This window comes from Ictidomys tridecemlineatus, chromosome 4 (genome assembly GCF_052094955.1).
Source record: "Ictidomys tridecemlineatus isolate mIctTri1 chromosome 4, mIctTri1.hap1, whole genome shotgun sequence".
NCBI lineage: Eukaryota > Metazoa > Chordata > Mammalia > Rodentia > Sciuridae > Ictidomys > Ictidomys tridecemlineatus.
In genome coordinates this window covers 16,372,197-16,390,131 of record NC_135480.1, presented here as the reverse complement: position 1 = coordinate 16,390,131, position 17,935 = coordinate 16,372,197, and the positions used below count along the sequence as shown (strand labels likewise).

The following is a 17,935-nucleotide window of genomic DNA, read 5'->3' as shown; positions in this document are numbered from 1 at the left end:
GTTTATTAAAAGCTGAAATATGCAGGCTAGAAAAAAATTAAAAATTCATAATTCTGTAAAATTTACAGAATTTATATATTTAAGTTACACAAAAGTAAAAATTGCAAAATAAAAAAATTTAACATAATGAACAGTGCTGAGGGCCATTACCAAGTAGGAATGACGCATCGAAATTTCCTTGCCAAGCGTACCCCATGCTGCTTAGAGGACATTTGATGGAACATTGCATGCATGCTTTAATAAGGTGACCTTGCTCAAGGACCAAGGCGGATTCGGGTTTAGAGCTGATCAGGTTTGAGGAAGTAACCGGCTCCTTGAGTTTAAGGCGTTGCCAGTTTAAGATAATGGGTTTTAGGGAAGTTGGCGGTTGAAGATTATTGCCGGGATTAGGGTGTTCCTGCTGCTTGTTCCCGTTGAGTTCTCCTGAGATTAAAATGGGATTTGGAGAGAGCCTCGTGGAGTAGGTTGTTGTTGCGGGAGACGGCAGAACGCGTTTGCCCCTGGACCTGTGTGGAGGTGGTGTGAGAGCTGGAATAAAGAATTGCTGTTTGAACCTACAAAGCTGTGAGTGCCTCGTGATTCTGGTGCCAAGCCGAGACATTGGCCTTGGCAGAACAGGGTTTGCAAACTACATTAAGACAATAAAGGCACTGCCTTGTATTAGATCTTGAACTTTGAGAAAGCTTGCATATGTACTATACACTAAAAAATAGCATTGTATTATTAGAATAAAAAAGTGTGTGTATAATATATAATTTGTGTGTATCATATTATATTTTACAATAGAAGAGTAAAGATTAATAAAGACATTGAGAATGTAATAAAGCAATTTTAGTTATTGCGGGTGGTGGTTTTAGGTAAGGAATATATGAATTAAAACAAATATGATTAACTTTTTATTTTTTAATGTCTTCTGTAAAATCAAAATGTTTAAAAATTTCAAAGATTAGTAAAATATGGGACAAATTACTTATAAAGTGACAAGAACATTCTTTTCTTCTGGGTGGATGGAATATTTTTTGACCTGTACCATTATTTCTACAATAATAAGGGATAAAGCAAAAGATTCAAGATACAGAAATCATCCATAGAAAAGAAGTGAATGACTGCTATAGAAAAAGAACACAGGTATAGCTAGTACTTCATACAGGTGTGACCTGGAGAGATGAGATGGCTTTTTATCACTGTGATTATGGGAACATTTACAAACAGAGTAGTCATTCATGAGTGCTCTGCAGGAGTTCAGAGGAAGTCAGTTGAGCAGTTCTCAGAAAGAAGCTTTTAGGTATTACCCCACATGGCTGAATTTTCCCTCAGGGCATTAGCTGAATTCTGGCCAAAACAGGTCTAGAGACTAAATAAATTGACATATAGAGAGACAGACAAATAAATAGAGAAGTAGGGAAAAAAAGTAACATGATATGATATATGTCATATATATATATGATATATATGATATATATGATATATCATATATATATGATAGACAAAAGAAAGGAAAGGAAAGAAAGGGAAATTTTTATAGGTGATGGACTCCAGTGTAGAACTTTAGAAAAACAAAGAAGAGCTTTGGTAATGTCCAAAATAATAAAAATAATACAGACTATGACCTACCTAACAGATGGGCTACCAATTTTGAGCACTTGCCCTGTGATTACTCTGGGAAGAGAAACCAGAGTGGAGCTTTGAGCGGTTGTGTAGGCTGGAGAGATGAACTCCTTTCTATACTGGCATACACACAAGTCCTGGTTTGCTCCATGAGAATTTCTCAGGGGAGAAATATAAATGGCTGGCTCAGGCCATGAAGCCTGTCTGTGGTGTGCACTCCAGCTGTGCCTAGAAGGCAAAGATTTGCTAGAGTGAAGGACCAGCAATCAACACAGATTTTTTTTTTTTTCTTAAAACGGTTGGTAGACTTTTATGCCACTGTGCACCAGGTAGAGAGGATGAGAATTTTTTTTTCAAGAACACAAGTGAAAATGAAAGAGAGATCAGTGCATTCCAGGGAGAGCTGGCTGGGGAGGGAGGAGAGACAGATGGAAAGTAAAGGAATGGAGGAATGAAATGGGCTACATTATGGGACGTACAGATATGAACATACTGGAACGAATTTCACCTTTGTGTATATCTATAAAGCACTCACTACAATAAATAAGCAAACCAATAGAAGGAAGTCCAGTACAACAGAAGAAGGGGAACAGGGGGAGAGAGTAGAAGAGGGGAAGGAGTAATATTGGGGACTGAAATGGAGCAAATTATATTCCATGTTTGTGTGAGTATATCAAAATTAGCCCCTTTATCATGAATAACTATAATGCATTAATACAAATTAAAACACACACACACACACACACACACACACACACACATACACACACTGCTCTGAAGGCTCCAAATTAAGCTGAAGAGACAGCATGGTCTTTCTCAGTGTCCAGGTGCTTGGTTGACAATGTCCCACCACCTACAGGCCTGCACCCAATGCAGCCCATTGCCCTGTTAACATACACATTACAAGGAATTCTAGGGTACACAGGGAAGAAAGATGAGACCGCTGCTCCAAAGTTATGAAACTCAATCTCCTGCACTGTTGAAGGGTGGAAGAAAGTGAGAGACAGAGATAGACAGAAGTCAGCCTCTTAATCAAAAGCCAGGAACATCTCATCCCCAGAAACTCAGAAACAGAGACAAGTAGAAGAAATATGAGGTCGGACACTGAGCCAGTACGTGCCAGAACAATTAAATTTAAATTTCTACCTACCAGGAAATGTGAAACCCTTCCTTAAAAAAAAAAAAATGTCATCTTCAGTTTCTCTGTTGCTTCCACTTACAGGGAAATAGCAAAAATTTAAGTTTCTAACTACAAAATGTGAAACACTTCCTTAAAAAAACATAATGTCATCTTCAGTTTCACTGTAGCTTACACTCACCGGGAAATAGCAAAAAATATAATTAAGAAAGAAAACACACAAAATACAACAGGTCCACTGAATGCCTGCATGATAGAGCTAGAAAAGACTTCCACAGATTGCATAGTTAAGATATTAAAGAAAATAAAGGGTTGGAACAATTGTTTAAGGTGATTAAAAGAAAACTTAAATGCATAAAAGGGACAACATCAAATTTTATAACAAAATGCTACAAGCTCTGAAAATAAGAATTTCTTGAATGTAAGAAGATATCAGACAAAGAAAAAACAATATTAATAAACTCAAGCACACATCAGTATAAATTATCTCAACTGAATCACAGAGAGAAAAAATTAACAAAACTAAGTCAAAAACATGTGAAACTCAATCAAATGGTGTGAAAAACATTTCATTGAATTGCCAAAGAAAGATGAGAAGATGAATAGAAAGCAGATTTTAAATAAAACAAGACAAACTGACTATATTTTTCCTAAACCAGTGATTTCAACTAACATATTCAAAAGGAGAAAAGATGCCTTCCTCTTAGCAGTCTTATCAATTACATTTGAAACTAATTACAAATAGTTGTCCATTGTTGAATGAATAAGCATTTTTACATATTAACAAAATGGCTGACCTAGGGGCATGGGATTAGGAGAGACAGTAGATGAATCAGACGTAAATTTCCTATGTTCTCATATTAATACATGACCTGTGAAAATCCACATCATGTCCGACCACAAATTGTTCTAATCTAATGAACATCTATTCTTCTCCCCCCATTGCCTTGTTGTGTAAATCTCCATAGTACTTTTCAGAGTGTGAGGCCTACATGATCTTCTGGTAGGTTCAGGGTCTGGAGGCTAATGCTTAGGTCCTGGATCCAGTTCGAGTTGAGTTTTGTGCAGGATGAGAGATAGAGGTTTAATTTCATTCTGCTACATATGGATTTCCAGTTTTCACAATACCATTTGCTGAAGAGGCTATCTTTTCTTCAATGCATGTTTTTGTCTAGTATGAGATAGCTTCATTGATGTGGGTTGGTCTCTGTGTCTTCATTCATTCCATTGGTCTTCATGTCTGATTTGGTGCAAAACCATGCTGCTTTTGTTACTAGAGTTGGGTAGTAGTATTTAATTTTCAGTATTGTGATGCCTCCTGCTTGGTTTTTCTCACTAAGGATTGCTTTGGCTCTTCTGGGCCTCTTATTTTTCCAAATGAATTTCATACTGCTTTTTCTACTTCTATGAAGAAGGTCATTAGGATTCTAATACGATTTGCATTAAATCTACACAGCACTTTTGGTAGTATGGCCATTTTGACAATGTTAATTCTGCCCATCCAAGATCATGGGAGATACTTCCATCTTCAAACGTCTTCTTCAATTTCTATCCTTGGTGTTCTGTAGTTCAAATGGAAAATTTTAATTCAGGAAGAGATTAACAAAAATGCCAAATAGGAATTTTATACTTGAAAAGTACAATTGAAATGAAAAATCCCTAGAGGGTCCAAGAACAGAATTGAGATGATACAATGAATGATCACTAAAGTTGAAAGTAGATCAAGAGAAATGATCTCCTTTGCAGAACAACTACAATAACACAAAGAACAAGGAAATGAATATAATCTCAGAGACCTTTGGGCCATCATAAAGCATAAAACAGACACATATAAGAGGTCACAGAAGATATAATGAGAGAAAGAAAAAATAATAATTATCTGATACAAATATGCATAGTCTTTGCAGTTAGTGGAAAAGTTATAGTCAACATTTCCTGGATATTCTCATTACACAGCATAAAGACACAAAAATAATAGAGGTATTGATAAGCCTAAATATGAAGGTGGCACAATTTAAAAATGAAACAAAACGTAAGTAATGGATGAACAAGCAATAAAATTCAGAAGAATTGAAGACATTCAAATAGAAAAAAATAAGTACAACTTTCAATATTTTCAGGGGATATTGTTTTGTACATAGAAAATCCTAAGCAATTGTGTGAAATCAATGTGCAAATGTTAACAATGTAAAACATTAAAGGATTAAGTTTCCATTCCTAGATATTCATCAAAACTAACTAAACAATTAATTTTTTAAAAAACCTTTAATAGCAACATTGTTTATAATACCTGAATATGGCAAACAGTCCAATTGTCTATTGACAGTTTACTACAGATAATACAAAATCTGTACCATGGAATATTTCTCAACAATGAAAGAGAACAGATAATGACTCATGCAACTATACTGATGACTCTCTATACATAATTATCATTGAAAAGTGAAGATGAAAATAAACACATACTGCACAGTCTTCCACAACCATGGGCTCTTTGTGTATGGATTCAACCTATTTTGGATGGAAAATATTTTTAAAACATGTATTGGGTTTGTACTAAAAATATCCAGATTGTTTTTCTTATTATCACTGCCTTAAAAATACAATATAACAGCTATTTATATGTTTTATATTGTATTACTATAAGTAATCTAGAGATGATTTAAAATACAAGGGAAAATGTGCATAGGTTTGTGCTATTATTACATTATTTATAAAAGAGATTTGAGCATTCATAGGTTCTGGTATCTGTGGAGGGACCCTAGAATCAGTCCTGCATGGATACGGAGGGACATCTGTATCATCTAATTTAATGAAACTCTAAAAAAGCAAATCTCACATAAGGAATATAAAATAATTCAGGAGTTCCTTGGGGCTGGAGGTAGAGGAAGGGGTTTCGTTTTTTAGGGAGAGCAAGGTACCAGGGATTGGACTCAGGGGCACTAGACCACTGAACCACCCAAACTACTGGGCTATAGGTGTGTACTATCTCTCCAGCAAGGTAGGGGTTTCTTGGAAAGAAAAAAAAAATATTTGAGGATTTTATGAAAATGATGTGTTTTGATTGTGTCAATACAATCCCTGCAGTACAGAGTTGTCAAAAGTCCTGAAATCATGCCCTTGAAACTAGCATGGCTTATTATACCATATTTGTTCCTTAACATCTTTAAAAAAATAGAATCATGTTTTAAAAGATAACCATGTAATATAATGTCTAAATAGTTTTCATATGAAGACTTCTTTCAAGACAAAATATTTGCATATATAAGCTAAATAAATTTCAAGTAATGTTAATGTAACTTCTATATAGAAACTTCATCTACAGCCCAATAAATACTATAAATACGAATCCCTTTAAATTTAAAATCAGTTTTTATTGCTAGTGAAGTGATTAGATCTTTGTTTTCAGGTTTAGTTGACTATTTAATGATTGGCATAGAGCCATTTTCCAGTATCCTGTGTTTAAATATAGCATCACATCTAACTTTAAAGGATTAATAGAAGACACAGAAGACAGAGGACCTAACTTAGATACTTTGAATGTAATTATTTTATTTTTATTGTCATTATTTTTGTCAACTGAATGCCTGCATATTCAGACATTTGCAAAGTTTTCAGAAACTTTTACCCTTAATCCACAACATTCTAAGAGAAAAGATGATACTGGTCTGATTAGCATGCTTTATTTATTCTTCACTTATGGACTGGAATTATACTTTTAAAAAAACAAAACAAAGCAAAGACTGACCCAGTTCTAAACTGTTCTATGAGTTCTAAAATAATGAATCTTCTATTCTCATAACTCAAACTCAGAAATCATTCAAATCTACCTCCTACTTTTTGCACATTAGCATTTAATTCACCAGAATTAAGAAATTTGCACTATAGAAGAATAAATTTACTTGCTTTTAGTATGAAGAATGAGGATGGATTCTTATTTACATGCATATGCAAGGAAAAGGTGTGAGATTTCCTCACCAAAGTCCCTCATAAGGAATTTTAAGATGAGGGGTCTTTTCTGCAAGGACACATCACCCTGGAAGAACAGGCATTCAAAAGGTGGATGGAGATAGAACCTTGTCCACTTTATGCTTTTAATGTAGCCCTTCCTGCTCTGCCTCTGAAACTTAGTTTTAAAATGGACCCGTTTTCTTTCTCTTCCCCTCTCCCTGCTCCTCCCTAATCACTCCCAAACCCCAGTCTCTGAGAACACAGGATTACCTTTCTTCCTCATTTTAGGCAGATTGATCTGTGCTTGGGCACACACCCACCCCTGGAAGGAAGTAATCCAGACTTTGGGGATGGTATCAGAAGATCTCAGAAATGACTATCTCCAAAATTAGCAAATGAATCACAACTCCAACAGAGAATGAATCACTTCCCAGTTCTGCTGATGGGTAGAATCACAGCCTTTAGGACCAGAGTCTCTTGTACTTCTCCTTTGCTAGCAAGACAATAAAACTTTCTTTTCCTTTTTCACAAAACTGTGTCCTCATTATTCAATTGGCATGGGGGACAAGGATGGAGCTTTTGGTAACAGTGAGGTTTCCTTGAAGGAAACCTTTAAAGAAGTACTGACTTTAGTTGTCTTTAATGTCATTCTCGTCACCCAATGGAGTGAAAGAATGAAAATGTTTTCTTTCTACCAGATCTTGTTCTGGTACCTTAAAGTCCCTTCAAGTGTGTTGCTGTTTGTTTGTCTTCCTTTCCCCCCACATCCTTAGGCTAAGGAAAATATTCTGAAAGCATACTGACATACCTTTCCTAAAGTACAGAGCTGGAATTATTATAAATTCCATTGATTTTTATTTTTTCCTTTAGAAATAATATACACTGTTTTTCTCCACTGCAGCTTCTCATTTCTTTCTATTTATTATAATATTCAGGAAGTGAAATTCCTTAGGGACGCCATTACATTCTTGAGGGTTCTCTAAATCCCTCAGGAAACACTAAGAAACTTTTAAATAATGTATGTATTCTATTCATTTAATCAGCAGGTAGCTCTAAGGAGTATATTCCCATTTGAATTAAAGTAAATATATAACTGAATCTTCAATCTAAACTTGTCTTTTGACAGGATGATTTTTTAAGCAGCTTGAGCTAACTTTCATACCAAGGATTCTATTCATATAGTGACTCTCCTATATTAAAAGATAAGTTTGAATTCCAGTCTGCTGCCTCTTACTATTATCATTACTCCATTTACGCACCATCATACAAGTAAGATATACTTAACTGACTTTTTTAGGATTTGGCCTTTGCTTTTGTTCGAGAAATATAGGGAAATAGAGCACAGGAAGGGGATGTCACAAATTCCTAAATAAGCTGAGATGTTCATTATTTTTCCTTTCATTAGTAAGTTAAATTCACTTCTTCAAATCTTACACACATAGATTCTAAAGGTCAGTTAAAATGCTTTGAATAAAGAAGGAAAAAATATTCGGAATCTAATCTGATAAACACTTCAAATAACAGGAACAAATGAAACTGTAATTTATCTCCCCTATATGCTAAATTTCTCTTTTTCTTCATCAATATCCACCTTGTGGTGTGCCTTTTGCTGGTGGTATTTTAAGTATCTATGTTTCAATTCATTGGAATATTCTTTCTAAAGGGAGAATTGCATCTACAACATCACTATATATTCCCATGGATATTATTTACCTATCACTGTGGATAATCTAGATCTAACATAATTACCTCTTCATTTGTTATTATCTCAGTATTCTTGTTCTTTTTTCTAACTGAGCCAATGTATAAAGAGTCCCAAAATGAAATGATAATAAAACCAGCAAAAAAAAAAATCATTCTTTACTTCATTCTATGGAGATAAAATTACTTGTATTGTAACATTTAAAATATTTATTTACATTTATGCCTGGTTCAAAGGGAACAAGGGACAGTTTTTCTCACCCAAGTTCTCATGGAAGATTCCCCTCTGCCCAGTTCTCCTCACAAGGCTGAAGGAAGCTGTGTGGTTGACCTTGAACACAAGCACAGACAGAACCTATGCTGGACCTGTCTCTATCCAAGGGAGAGGTGTCTTCTGTGCAGCATTCTCCATGTTCTGCAAATGATTTTAAAATAAAGAAGAATTTATCACTAAAACAAACTGACTAATAAACACAGGTAACACAATATTCCTAGGGATTGAAACAAAGGTCAGGAAAATAAGACACCCTTTTTGGAATGAGGCAGAGGAATGTGTGAGAAAAATTAGAGTGCACTTTAAAGACTGTGAAAGGAAATAGATAACCAATTCAGCTTATCCAGCAGGACATTGGGGAACAATTCTTAGGAATATGACATAGAATAAATAAGAATGAGCATCTTCTTCATTTGTTTTCCCCCCAAAATAGCCCATGGTACTTCAGGTAAGTCTGAACCAACTTAGTTAAAATATTGATTTATATCTTGTGTTTATTTATATTTCCAAATGTATATGTAAATGTGACAATATATTTGTTTTGTCTTTTTTCCAAGTCAAATGTGGTGCCACTCAAAGATAATATACATTGGTCCTGTGGAAAAGATTATATACTCTAAGAATCTTATTGCAATTTGGGAAGAAAATTAAGTATTACAAAGAAGGTTCTGTGTGTTTGATAAGTTTGCTTTATTCTGTTGTTTCATTTTGCCCTTTTCTCAGAATAATACAAGGATTTCTGTTTCCTGAGCCTCAGTTAAATTATTTCTATTGAACTTCAAAGGTCAATTATAAATTGCTTTCACCATGTTTCATATTCCAGCTGGGAAATACCCTCACCCCATTCTAAATGGATGTTCTCAGAAGTCTGTGCCTGTGGCTATTATCCAAGGATAATAAAGACTCTCTAGTTAAAATAACTTCAGAAATTTTGGACTCTGAGTCTCTGCCTTTTGTCACATCCACCTGTTAAAAAATATGGAGTACTGGTGCTGAAACCTCAATCCTTGTCCTTGATGCCAATCCAATAATGAGGACTCGGTTTTGAAAAAAGGGGAAACGGAGGTTTGTTGCTTGCTAGCAAAGGAGAAACACAGGGGACTCTTGTCCCAAAAGCTGTTTCTGCCCATCAGCAGAAATAGGAGGCTACATTCCATGTGTTCTCTGGGTTGTAATTCACTTGTTAATTAGGGGAGATAGTCATTTCTGAGATCTTCTGGTACCATCTACAAAGTCTGGATTTACTCAGGGACAGATAACTCTGCCTAAAATGGGAAGGAAAGGGAGGTGGGGAGATTAGGGAGGAGCAGGGAGAAAGAGAAAGAAATGTTTCCATTTTAAAAATAAATGGCATTGGCAACACACCAAGGATTATATTCGAAGCATAAAGTGGACCACTGTTGCAGTAGTTATGAAGAAAGAAAGAGAGGGAAGGAGGGAAAAAATGTGGAGTAAAGGTTAATTATGAAAACATCAGTGGACATTAGTTACTCTTAAAGTCAAAGCCAGCAGTATAAAAGAGAGCTTCGAGGAGACCATAGATTAGATTCTCAACCACAATTTTTTTATGCTTTTTTAAACTAGACTTTTCTTTAGATATCTTTATACAGTGAAATTGCTTTAGCTTGTTGTACACATTAAGACCAGTATTTGAAATGCATTCTGTAACTGAGTCAGAAATATTCCTTTATTCATCAAGGCATTTTTTATGGAAGAAGTGAATAAATAGAATTAAAAGAGTCTAAAGACTTTCTAGTTAAAATTTTCTATTTATATAAGCAGAACGACCAGAGATGAGAAGTCACTAACTGAAGCCACATAGCTAGTTAGGATTTCCAAAAGGTAAGGATATCATACAGTATCTGTTTCTTTACTCCAACCCCCTATCATCAACAGGTATCAAGAAACGCAACACATGGCTTATGTCAATTTTACCTCGGTGACGGAATTCATCCTTTTGGGACTGACGAATCGCGCTGAGCTGAAGGCGCTTCTCTTCGTGTTGTTCCTCCTGATCTATGCCATTTCTCTGGTGGGCAATCTAGGAATGCTCTTTCTAATCCAAATAACTCCCAAACTCCACACGCCCATGTATCATTTCCTCAGCTGTCTGTCCTTTGTAGATGCCTGCTATTCATCCGTTTTCGCACCCAAAATGCTGCTAAACTTCTTTGTTAAACAGGAGACCATCTCATTCTCCGCGTGCATTGGGCAGTATTTTTTGTTTGTGTCCCTCCTTACCACCGAGGGCTTTCTGCTTGCAGCAATGGCTTACGATCGCTACGTAGCCATTGTGAACCCCTTACTTTATACCGTGGCTATGACTAAAGGAGTCTGCACCGTGCTTGTATTTGGGTCGTGTGTGGGAGGCTTAATCAACTCTCTGACACACACAATTGGCTTAGTGAAGCTGTCCTTCTGTGGGCCAAATGTCATCAGGCATTTCTTCTGTGACCTTCCTCCCCTGTTGAAGCTGTCATGTTCTGACACATCCATGAATGAATTGCTGCTCTTAATCTTCTCTGGTGTTATCGCCATGATCACTTTCTTGACCGTGATGATCTCCTACATCTTCATCGTGGCTGCCATCCTGAGGATCCGCTCAGCAGCAGGTAGACGCAAAGCCTTCTCCACCTGTGCCTCGCATCTCACAGCTGTCACCCTCTTCTATGGCTCCATAAGCTTCAGCTACATTCAGCCAAGCTCCCAATACTCCTTGGAGCAAGAAAAGGTGGTGTCTGTGTTTTACACCCTGGTGATTCCTATGTTAAACCCACTGATTTACAGTTTAAGGAACAAGGAAGTGAAGGATGCTGTAAAAAGGGCTACAGGTATGAAACATTTTTGTCCTTGATTTCATATCACAAATCCAAAACCAGGAAATAAAACTGTGCTTTCTGTAATAATGCCAGTAAAGATTTTTATTGGTGTGTCTTAATCATACAGAGTTCTGAGTTTCATTGTGGCATATTCATACCTGCACATAACATGATATGATCTGTGCCGCTCCGCAGCCCAGCAATCCCTGGAAACCTATAACCTGTTCAGTTGGCTCACAGCCATACAAAGAGGTCTAGAAGAACAATGTGCCCTAGGACACATGGCTAGTTATTGTGTTAACTAACCTAAAACTAGACTAAGATTAGGGGGTAGTTTTCTTAGATAATTGAGGGCATTTTCATTCCTTTATATGAGCAGAAATTGATGTAAATATATATGCATGTGTTATATAGAGGTAGGAAGGGAAACTCAGGAACTAGAGACTGGGAAAGTGAGAAAGGAAAGAGGGAGACCAGGCAAAGATGCACACTAGAGTTTATTTGTCAGAGCTGACAAAGGCCATCTCTCTATAGAAGAGAGAGGCAAAATTAGGCTTGAGTTCTGGGACTTTTTTGAGGGAGGCTCAGAAATAAGAACTGAGGTAGGTTTAGGGTTTGGTTGGTATGAGGGAGTGATGAGCCTTTCTCAGAAACTCCGTTGGGTGGGAGAGTGAACCCTTTTCCTTAAAATGGTTGATGTCACTTAAGATGGCCATCCAGATGCTAAGCAAGGACCTTATAAGATACATATATAGAATATAAACATTCAACTAACATCAAAGAGACAAACATAAAATTTATGAGTGATATAACAATAGATCTTTTGATCCTTCTATTTAGTATAAAAAAATTAAAATATTTTATAAACATGAAATATTGAGTCTAGCACCATGGCACATGCCTGTAATCCTGGCAGCTTGGGAAGCTAAGGAAGAGGATTGTAAATTTGAGGCTAACTTCAGCAATTTAGCGAGTCCCTAACCAAATTAGACCCTGCCTTAAAATAGAAAATAAAAAAGAACTGATTATGTAGCTCATAGTAAAGTACCTCTGCATTCAAACCCCGTTACCATGTGTATATTCACACATACACATATATTTATGCTTGCATTACCTAGAAAATGAAAAGGTATTTGTTTCAACAATTAAACGTCTAGTATTCTTTTAAATACATGTGAACACTTTAAGAATGCTCAGGGAAAGAATCTGTTGATCCTCAACCAACTTTCCATTCACAGTGGTTAATCTGAACAATTTTTTCACTCCTGGTGTCAGTTTTCACTGCCATCCCTGAAATTCAATGGGACAGCATGCCATAGTTCCATTACCATTCTAGCCATTACCAATCTACATTAAAAGATCATTAAAATAAGTTTAAGTTCTTGCTCTGAAGAATTTTACTTTGTGTTTTATTTTATTTATTTCTTTATTGATGCAGGGATATCAGGGATTGAACTCAAAGGCACTTGATCACCGAGCAACATCTCCAGACTTTATTTAGAGACAGGGTCTCACTGAATTGATTAGTGCCTTCCCTTTGCTGAGGCTGGCTTTGAACTCGAAAATTTATTTTTTTTCCTGTTCTTATTCTTAAGCAACACTTAAATATATTTATTGGTGATAGTTGTAGCTATTATCAAATGTTATTACCACCATTTTTGGATACTCATTATGTGCCTGATCCCATGATAAGTGACTTGAACAAACTATATCTTTTCAATGTTACAAACAGCTAAGTTACATGTTTTCCTATAATTTATAGATGAGAAAACCCAAGTACAAGAAGGTTTAAAAATTATCTCAGGTACACAGCTCCAGATCAATGCGTTAAGTTAGAGAGAAGCTGGATAGATTTCAGAAAGATAGTACAGTATAGATTGGGCTCTGTAATAAGGAATTGAACTTATTCCCCAGGAAATGTTTAAATAAACAGTTATGATCAATTAACCTAAATGTTGTTAAGGTATTTTCTAACACAATAAGTTTGAAGGTATAACTTACTTTATTCGTTATTTTATTTTTTTGCAGTGCAGGGAATTGAATCCAGGGTCTTGTAACTGCTAGGCAAGCACTCTACCACTGAGGTAAACCTCAGTCCTTTAAGTCTGTTTTTACCCCTAAGCATTTCATAAGCAGAATGTAAAAACCAGTGTGAGTTTTAGAATTTCACTTTAAAATATAATGCTGAAGTTTAATCATTAGTATTATGTATTTGGTGCAACTTTATTACAATGTGCAATTATCTTGTTAATTTGATCTTTATTTTGATTCTTTATCCAGCATCCTTTTTAGACGTAAATCTGTAAATTCAGTTTTTTTTTCTTCCACTCAAATTTAATGCAAGTGCATCACCATAAAACCAAGCCCACATGAACTGATTGTTCCATAGTGATCTTATCTCAAACTATTGTAAATGATCCTATTTCAGAAAAAAATGCAATATCCTAGATAAAATTTCATTTGAAAATAAAATGGTATTAACATTTTCCAGTCTCTTTTAAATTTGAAACAACTGAAGGGAAATGGATCAAGCCCCATACAGTCATAATTTAGACTCACTAAATATTAGTTAACATTTGGATGGGGAAGGTGAGACTAAATTTTTCTTTTTTTTCTTTTCAGAAACGGCCACTTTATTTAAGTAAATATTACCATTATCTATGTAAGTAAAAACAATGGTAGCATATTGAAAATATGCTATATAAGATAAACTGTGCAAAGATATTGATCTGAAAATTAAATTATGAGAATGAAATGTTAATAATACTACCAATGACACACAACACTTGTGTAGTCCTTCAAAATTTTCAAGACCTTTGAATATATTATTTATGTCCCAAAGGTGCATATATATTTGACATTTTTATATATATGAGATTTTCATATAAGTGTATTTATATGAATTTTGTCTTTCAGACAAATGAAAAAATAAACTAATATTAATAGTATATAAACCAAATTGTATGTACCCCTTCACAATATTTCAGGAGCATTCAATAAATTATATCTAAAAGAATTAAACATGAAGAATATTATACAAACAAGATAACTGAAGATAAGAACAACAAATTGAAATGCTTATAATTTTTTTTCAATACACAACTTAAAAAGGAAAAGGGTAGGTTCCAAGAGTGCACATAAAATGATATAACTCCCTAAGTGTAATGTGTGAGAGGAGGTAATATTTTATGGAAAAAAAAAATGTCATTTTTGTCTCATACCAACCTATAACTCCTGCTAATCAATAATTACATAATATACTATAAACAAAACCTAGGCATTTCCATGATAAAAAACAAAGAGGCAAAAATCACAGTCATAGAATTCTGATGGAAATTTAGGAGGCTGGTGGGAGATTTTTGTAATGTAAACTGAAAATAATTAACATTTTTTATGTTTAAAATAAAGTTATAGTATAATTTATATGTTACAGGTCTATTATGAAATTAAGTGAAATTTACTATAGCATATTCCAAATGTTCTTAGGTATTTGGTAGAATTAACTGATAGAAAATAAATGAGAGCTTCATCAAAGACATACCTGATGTAACTCTGTTGACTGATAAGCAAAACATTAGGAAAAATGGTCTGAGAATGCCCACGTATAGACCCAGTCCCTTCACTCCAGATGTTCATTTTACATGAATTTCCTTTAGGTTCTCAGGGAATGTCTGTCAAATATGTGTTAAGATTTTATCCTGTTGTGTAACCTTGAAGTTTGTGTTTGGAAATTCACCTACCTCAAAAAGACAAATACTTTGTTGGTACCATCTAGACTTGTTGTGGTTACATTTATATCTTGGTCATGTTCATTACTTACTCAGAAACCAGAGTCAGTTCAGTGAATTAATGTTTCTAAGATTCAAAGTTTGGGCTTGCTTCATCAGCATGGAGTGATTATGTTGTTCCCAACTATGATAACAATTTTCCATTGTCTTTGATCAAATGTGACGTGTTTTTAAATTCCATCTCCCCAAACCATGAACATCTAATGATCATATAGCCATCTCATCCAAACTATAATATGATATAGGCACTCTAAAAATACTCTGACTAAATAAAATAATGGCAATTTTTAGTTAAAGAAAGAGACAGCCTCTCTTCTTAGATTTTATATCAGTTTAGATATGTCTTCTGAAGTCTGAGAATTCCTATAATCTCCTTCTTCTTTCGTAGACACTTCAGCAATCAGCTTTTGTTAGAAAACCCTCCAGGACTAAAGGTTTCCATGTGCAAACCTGGACACTTCATTTAATTACCCTGAGCCATATGCAAGGTCAATCAGAATGTTAATCAATTATAAAAATATAATGATTAAAGAAAATAATTGAACATATTAGACACCTAATAAAGAAATCATCTCAATTAAAATTCTTTCTGACATTGTTTTCTAGGAAAAAGAAATAATGATTTTAACTAAATTGATTATAATATTTTCTTTGTCCATATTCACCAATTTTTTTTCACTACTGCTTCATTTTAAAACCATTACATATTATCACTACCATGTACATATGCAGTTGTGTTTGCTGGTTTGTTTGTATATGGCATATATTTGTTTCTCAGTTACTCTTATTATATATCTTTGCATGATATATAGCCCACCATTTCACCCTGTATTCATCACCTTTTATGTTTTTATTATATTCTACTACCTGTATTCTCAACATTCCAAAAGATGCTTTCATATTCAACCAATATAATGACAAAATGTTAAACCTAATTTTATTCAGTTATCATAATTGCCTAATTTATCCCTAATATTGAAAGCAATCTACTGCATGATGATACACGTGAATGCATGCACACAAACACACACAGTTGAAATTCTATGTAAAAATTACTTCTGCAATTCTGTGGCATTGTATTGAAATATACATCCCCCACACATATGTTTGCATTCTCTAAAATCACTTCCAATAATAATATGCTTATAAATTTTTATATTCAGCAACTTATAAATTTTAGGGCTTTAAAAATGATATATATATACCAGTTTATGCATAATATGTACATATGATAAAATGATATAAATTGAAATTTTAAAAAGATAATTTTTAACAGTTCTATTTTCCCCTGTAAAACCTTATATAAGTAAGACAAGAACATCTGTGATATTTCCTCTCTAAAGTTGACAAAACATTAAATACATGAATGACTACCCTTGGGGAGAATGCTAGTACCTTAATTTACTCAAGTCTATTTGTGGCTGTTTTAATGAAACCCAGTGTTCACAAAGCACTGGGGATCCCATCCTCTATAGACCCAAAGCCAAACATAAACCCAACTGTCAGGAAGTTAAGAGGAAAGGGCCAGGAATTCCTCTCCACACCAGGTACGTGTCCTGCTCATGTGTTCTCACCAAGGATTTATATATGCTTTCTCTGATCTCCAAAAAGAGAAGTTCACAATTCATGCAGGGAATGCAATATGAAGTAAAATCATCTGGTTTAAATCCATTCCAAGTATCAAATACTCAAAGTGGAATTAGGCCATTGCCTGTCAGGTGGCTTTCTTCATATAGAGAGTGGGCTTATTCCACATTTTTTCAATTAGCTGTAAAAAAAAAAAAGCTTCATATCTTTAATTTTTTGTGAGATTCACAAGAAAATGTACTTAAATAACTACCTTGATATCTAAGACTGATCATTACAATCTATTGGATTTTGCCAAATCTGAGAAATAGAGCAGCAATTTCATTGGCATTGTTACCAGAACTGTTTTTTAGATGCAAATATCAGTTTGCTGTATCATATTTGATTTTACAATAAAATAAAATTGTAACATGAAAAGTAGTCTAGAAGAAAATGACTATTATAAAGAAACAATTATGAAATCATTAAAATTAAAAGAAGCTCACAGTCACAAATTCACTTTGTTTTAAAAGAAGGTCAATCAAGCCAAAGGTAGCTAAACACTAGGAAACCAAAAACAACAACAAAAAAAAAAATTCTAAAAGTTAGCTTAAGCAAAAAGTCATTTGTCAAGTATGTGAGTAGATAGTCTGTATTTTCTCATACTCAATTTAATTTATTTTTTCTTTGCAGTTCTGGGACTGTGCCCAGGGCTGCACACATGCTCTGCAAGCGTTCTACCACAATTCTCTCTTTTCTTCATCTGCTTTACTTTGTGTGAGCAATGTACTTCTATAGAGTTCTATGCCCATACATGACAGTTTCTACATTTTTTTTCTGTCATTTTCACAATTTCTCTTAAGATAGTTTATAGATGAGTCTAATAGTTTGGTTTCAAATACAGACTCCTCCAGTAAAATGTAACCAGTCATTCTTTTAAATTACTTACAGTTTCAACAAAATGAAAATAATCAACTCTTTCTTGTAGCATTGCTTGAAGTTTTTAAATTGTTATTACATAATTTACTTAATGTCACACTGATGCTAAGAGGTGGAAATCTGAATCCTTGTGTTTATTACTCTTTATTCA

At 34.5% G+C, this 17,935-nt stretch overlaps 1 protein-coding gene across 1 annotated transcript; it reads left to right on the top strand.

Annotated features, from left to right (window-relative positions):
• The first annotated feature begins 10,587 nt into the window (after nucleotides 1-10,587).
• On the top strand, nucleotides 10,588-11,526 carry LOC101965815 (olfactory receptor 5J3). Its single transcript, XM_013366327.3, has one exon. The coding sequence runs from the start codon at nucleotides 10,588-10,590 to the stop codon at nucleotides 11,524-11,526; it is 939 nt and encodes a 312-aa protein (XP_013221781.2).
• The last annotated feature ends 6,409 nt before the right edge of the window (nucleotides 11,527-17,935 follow it).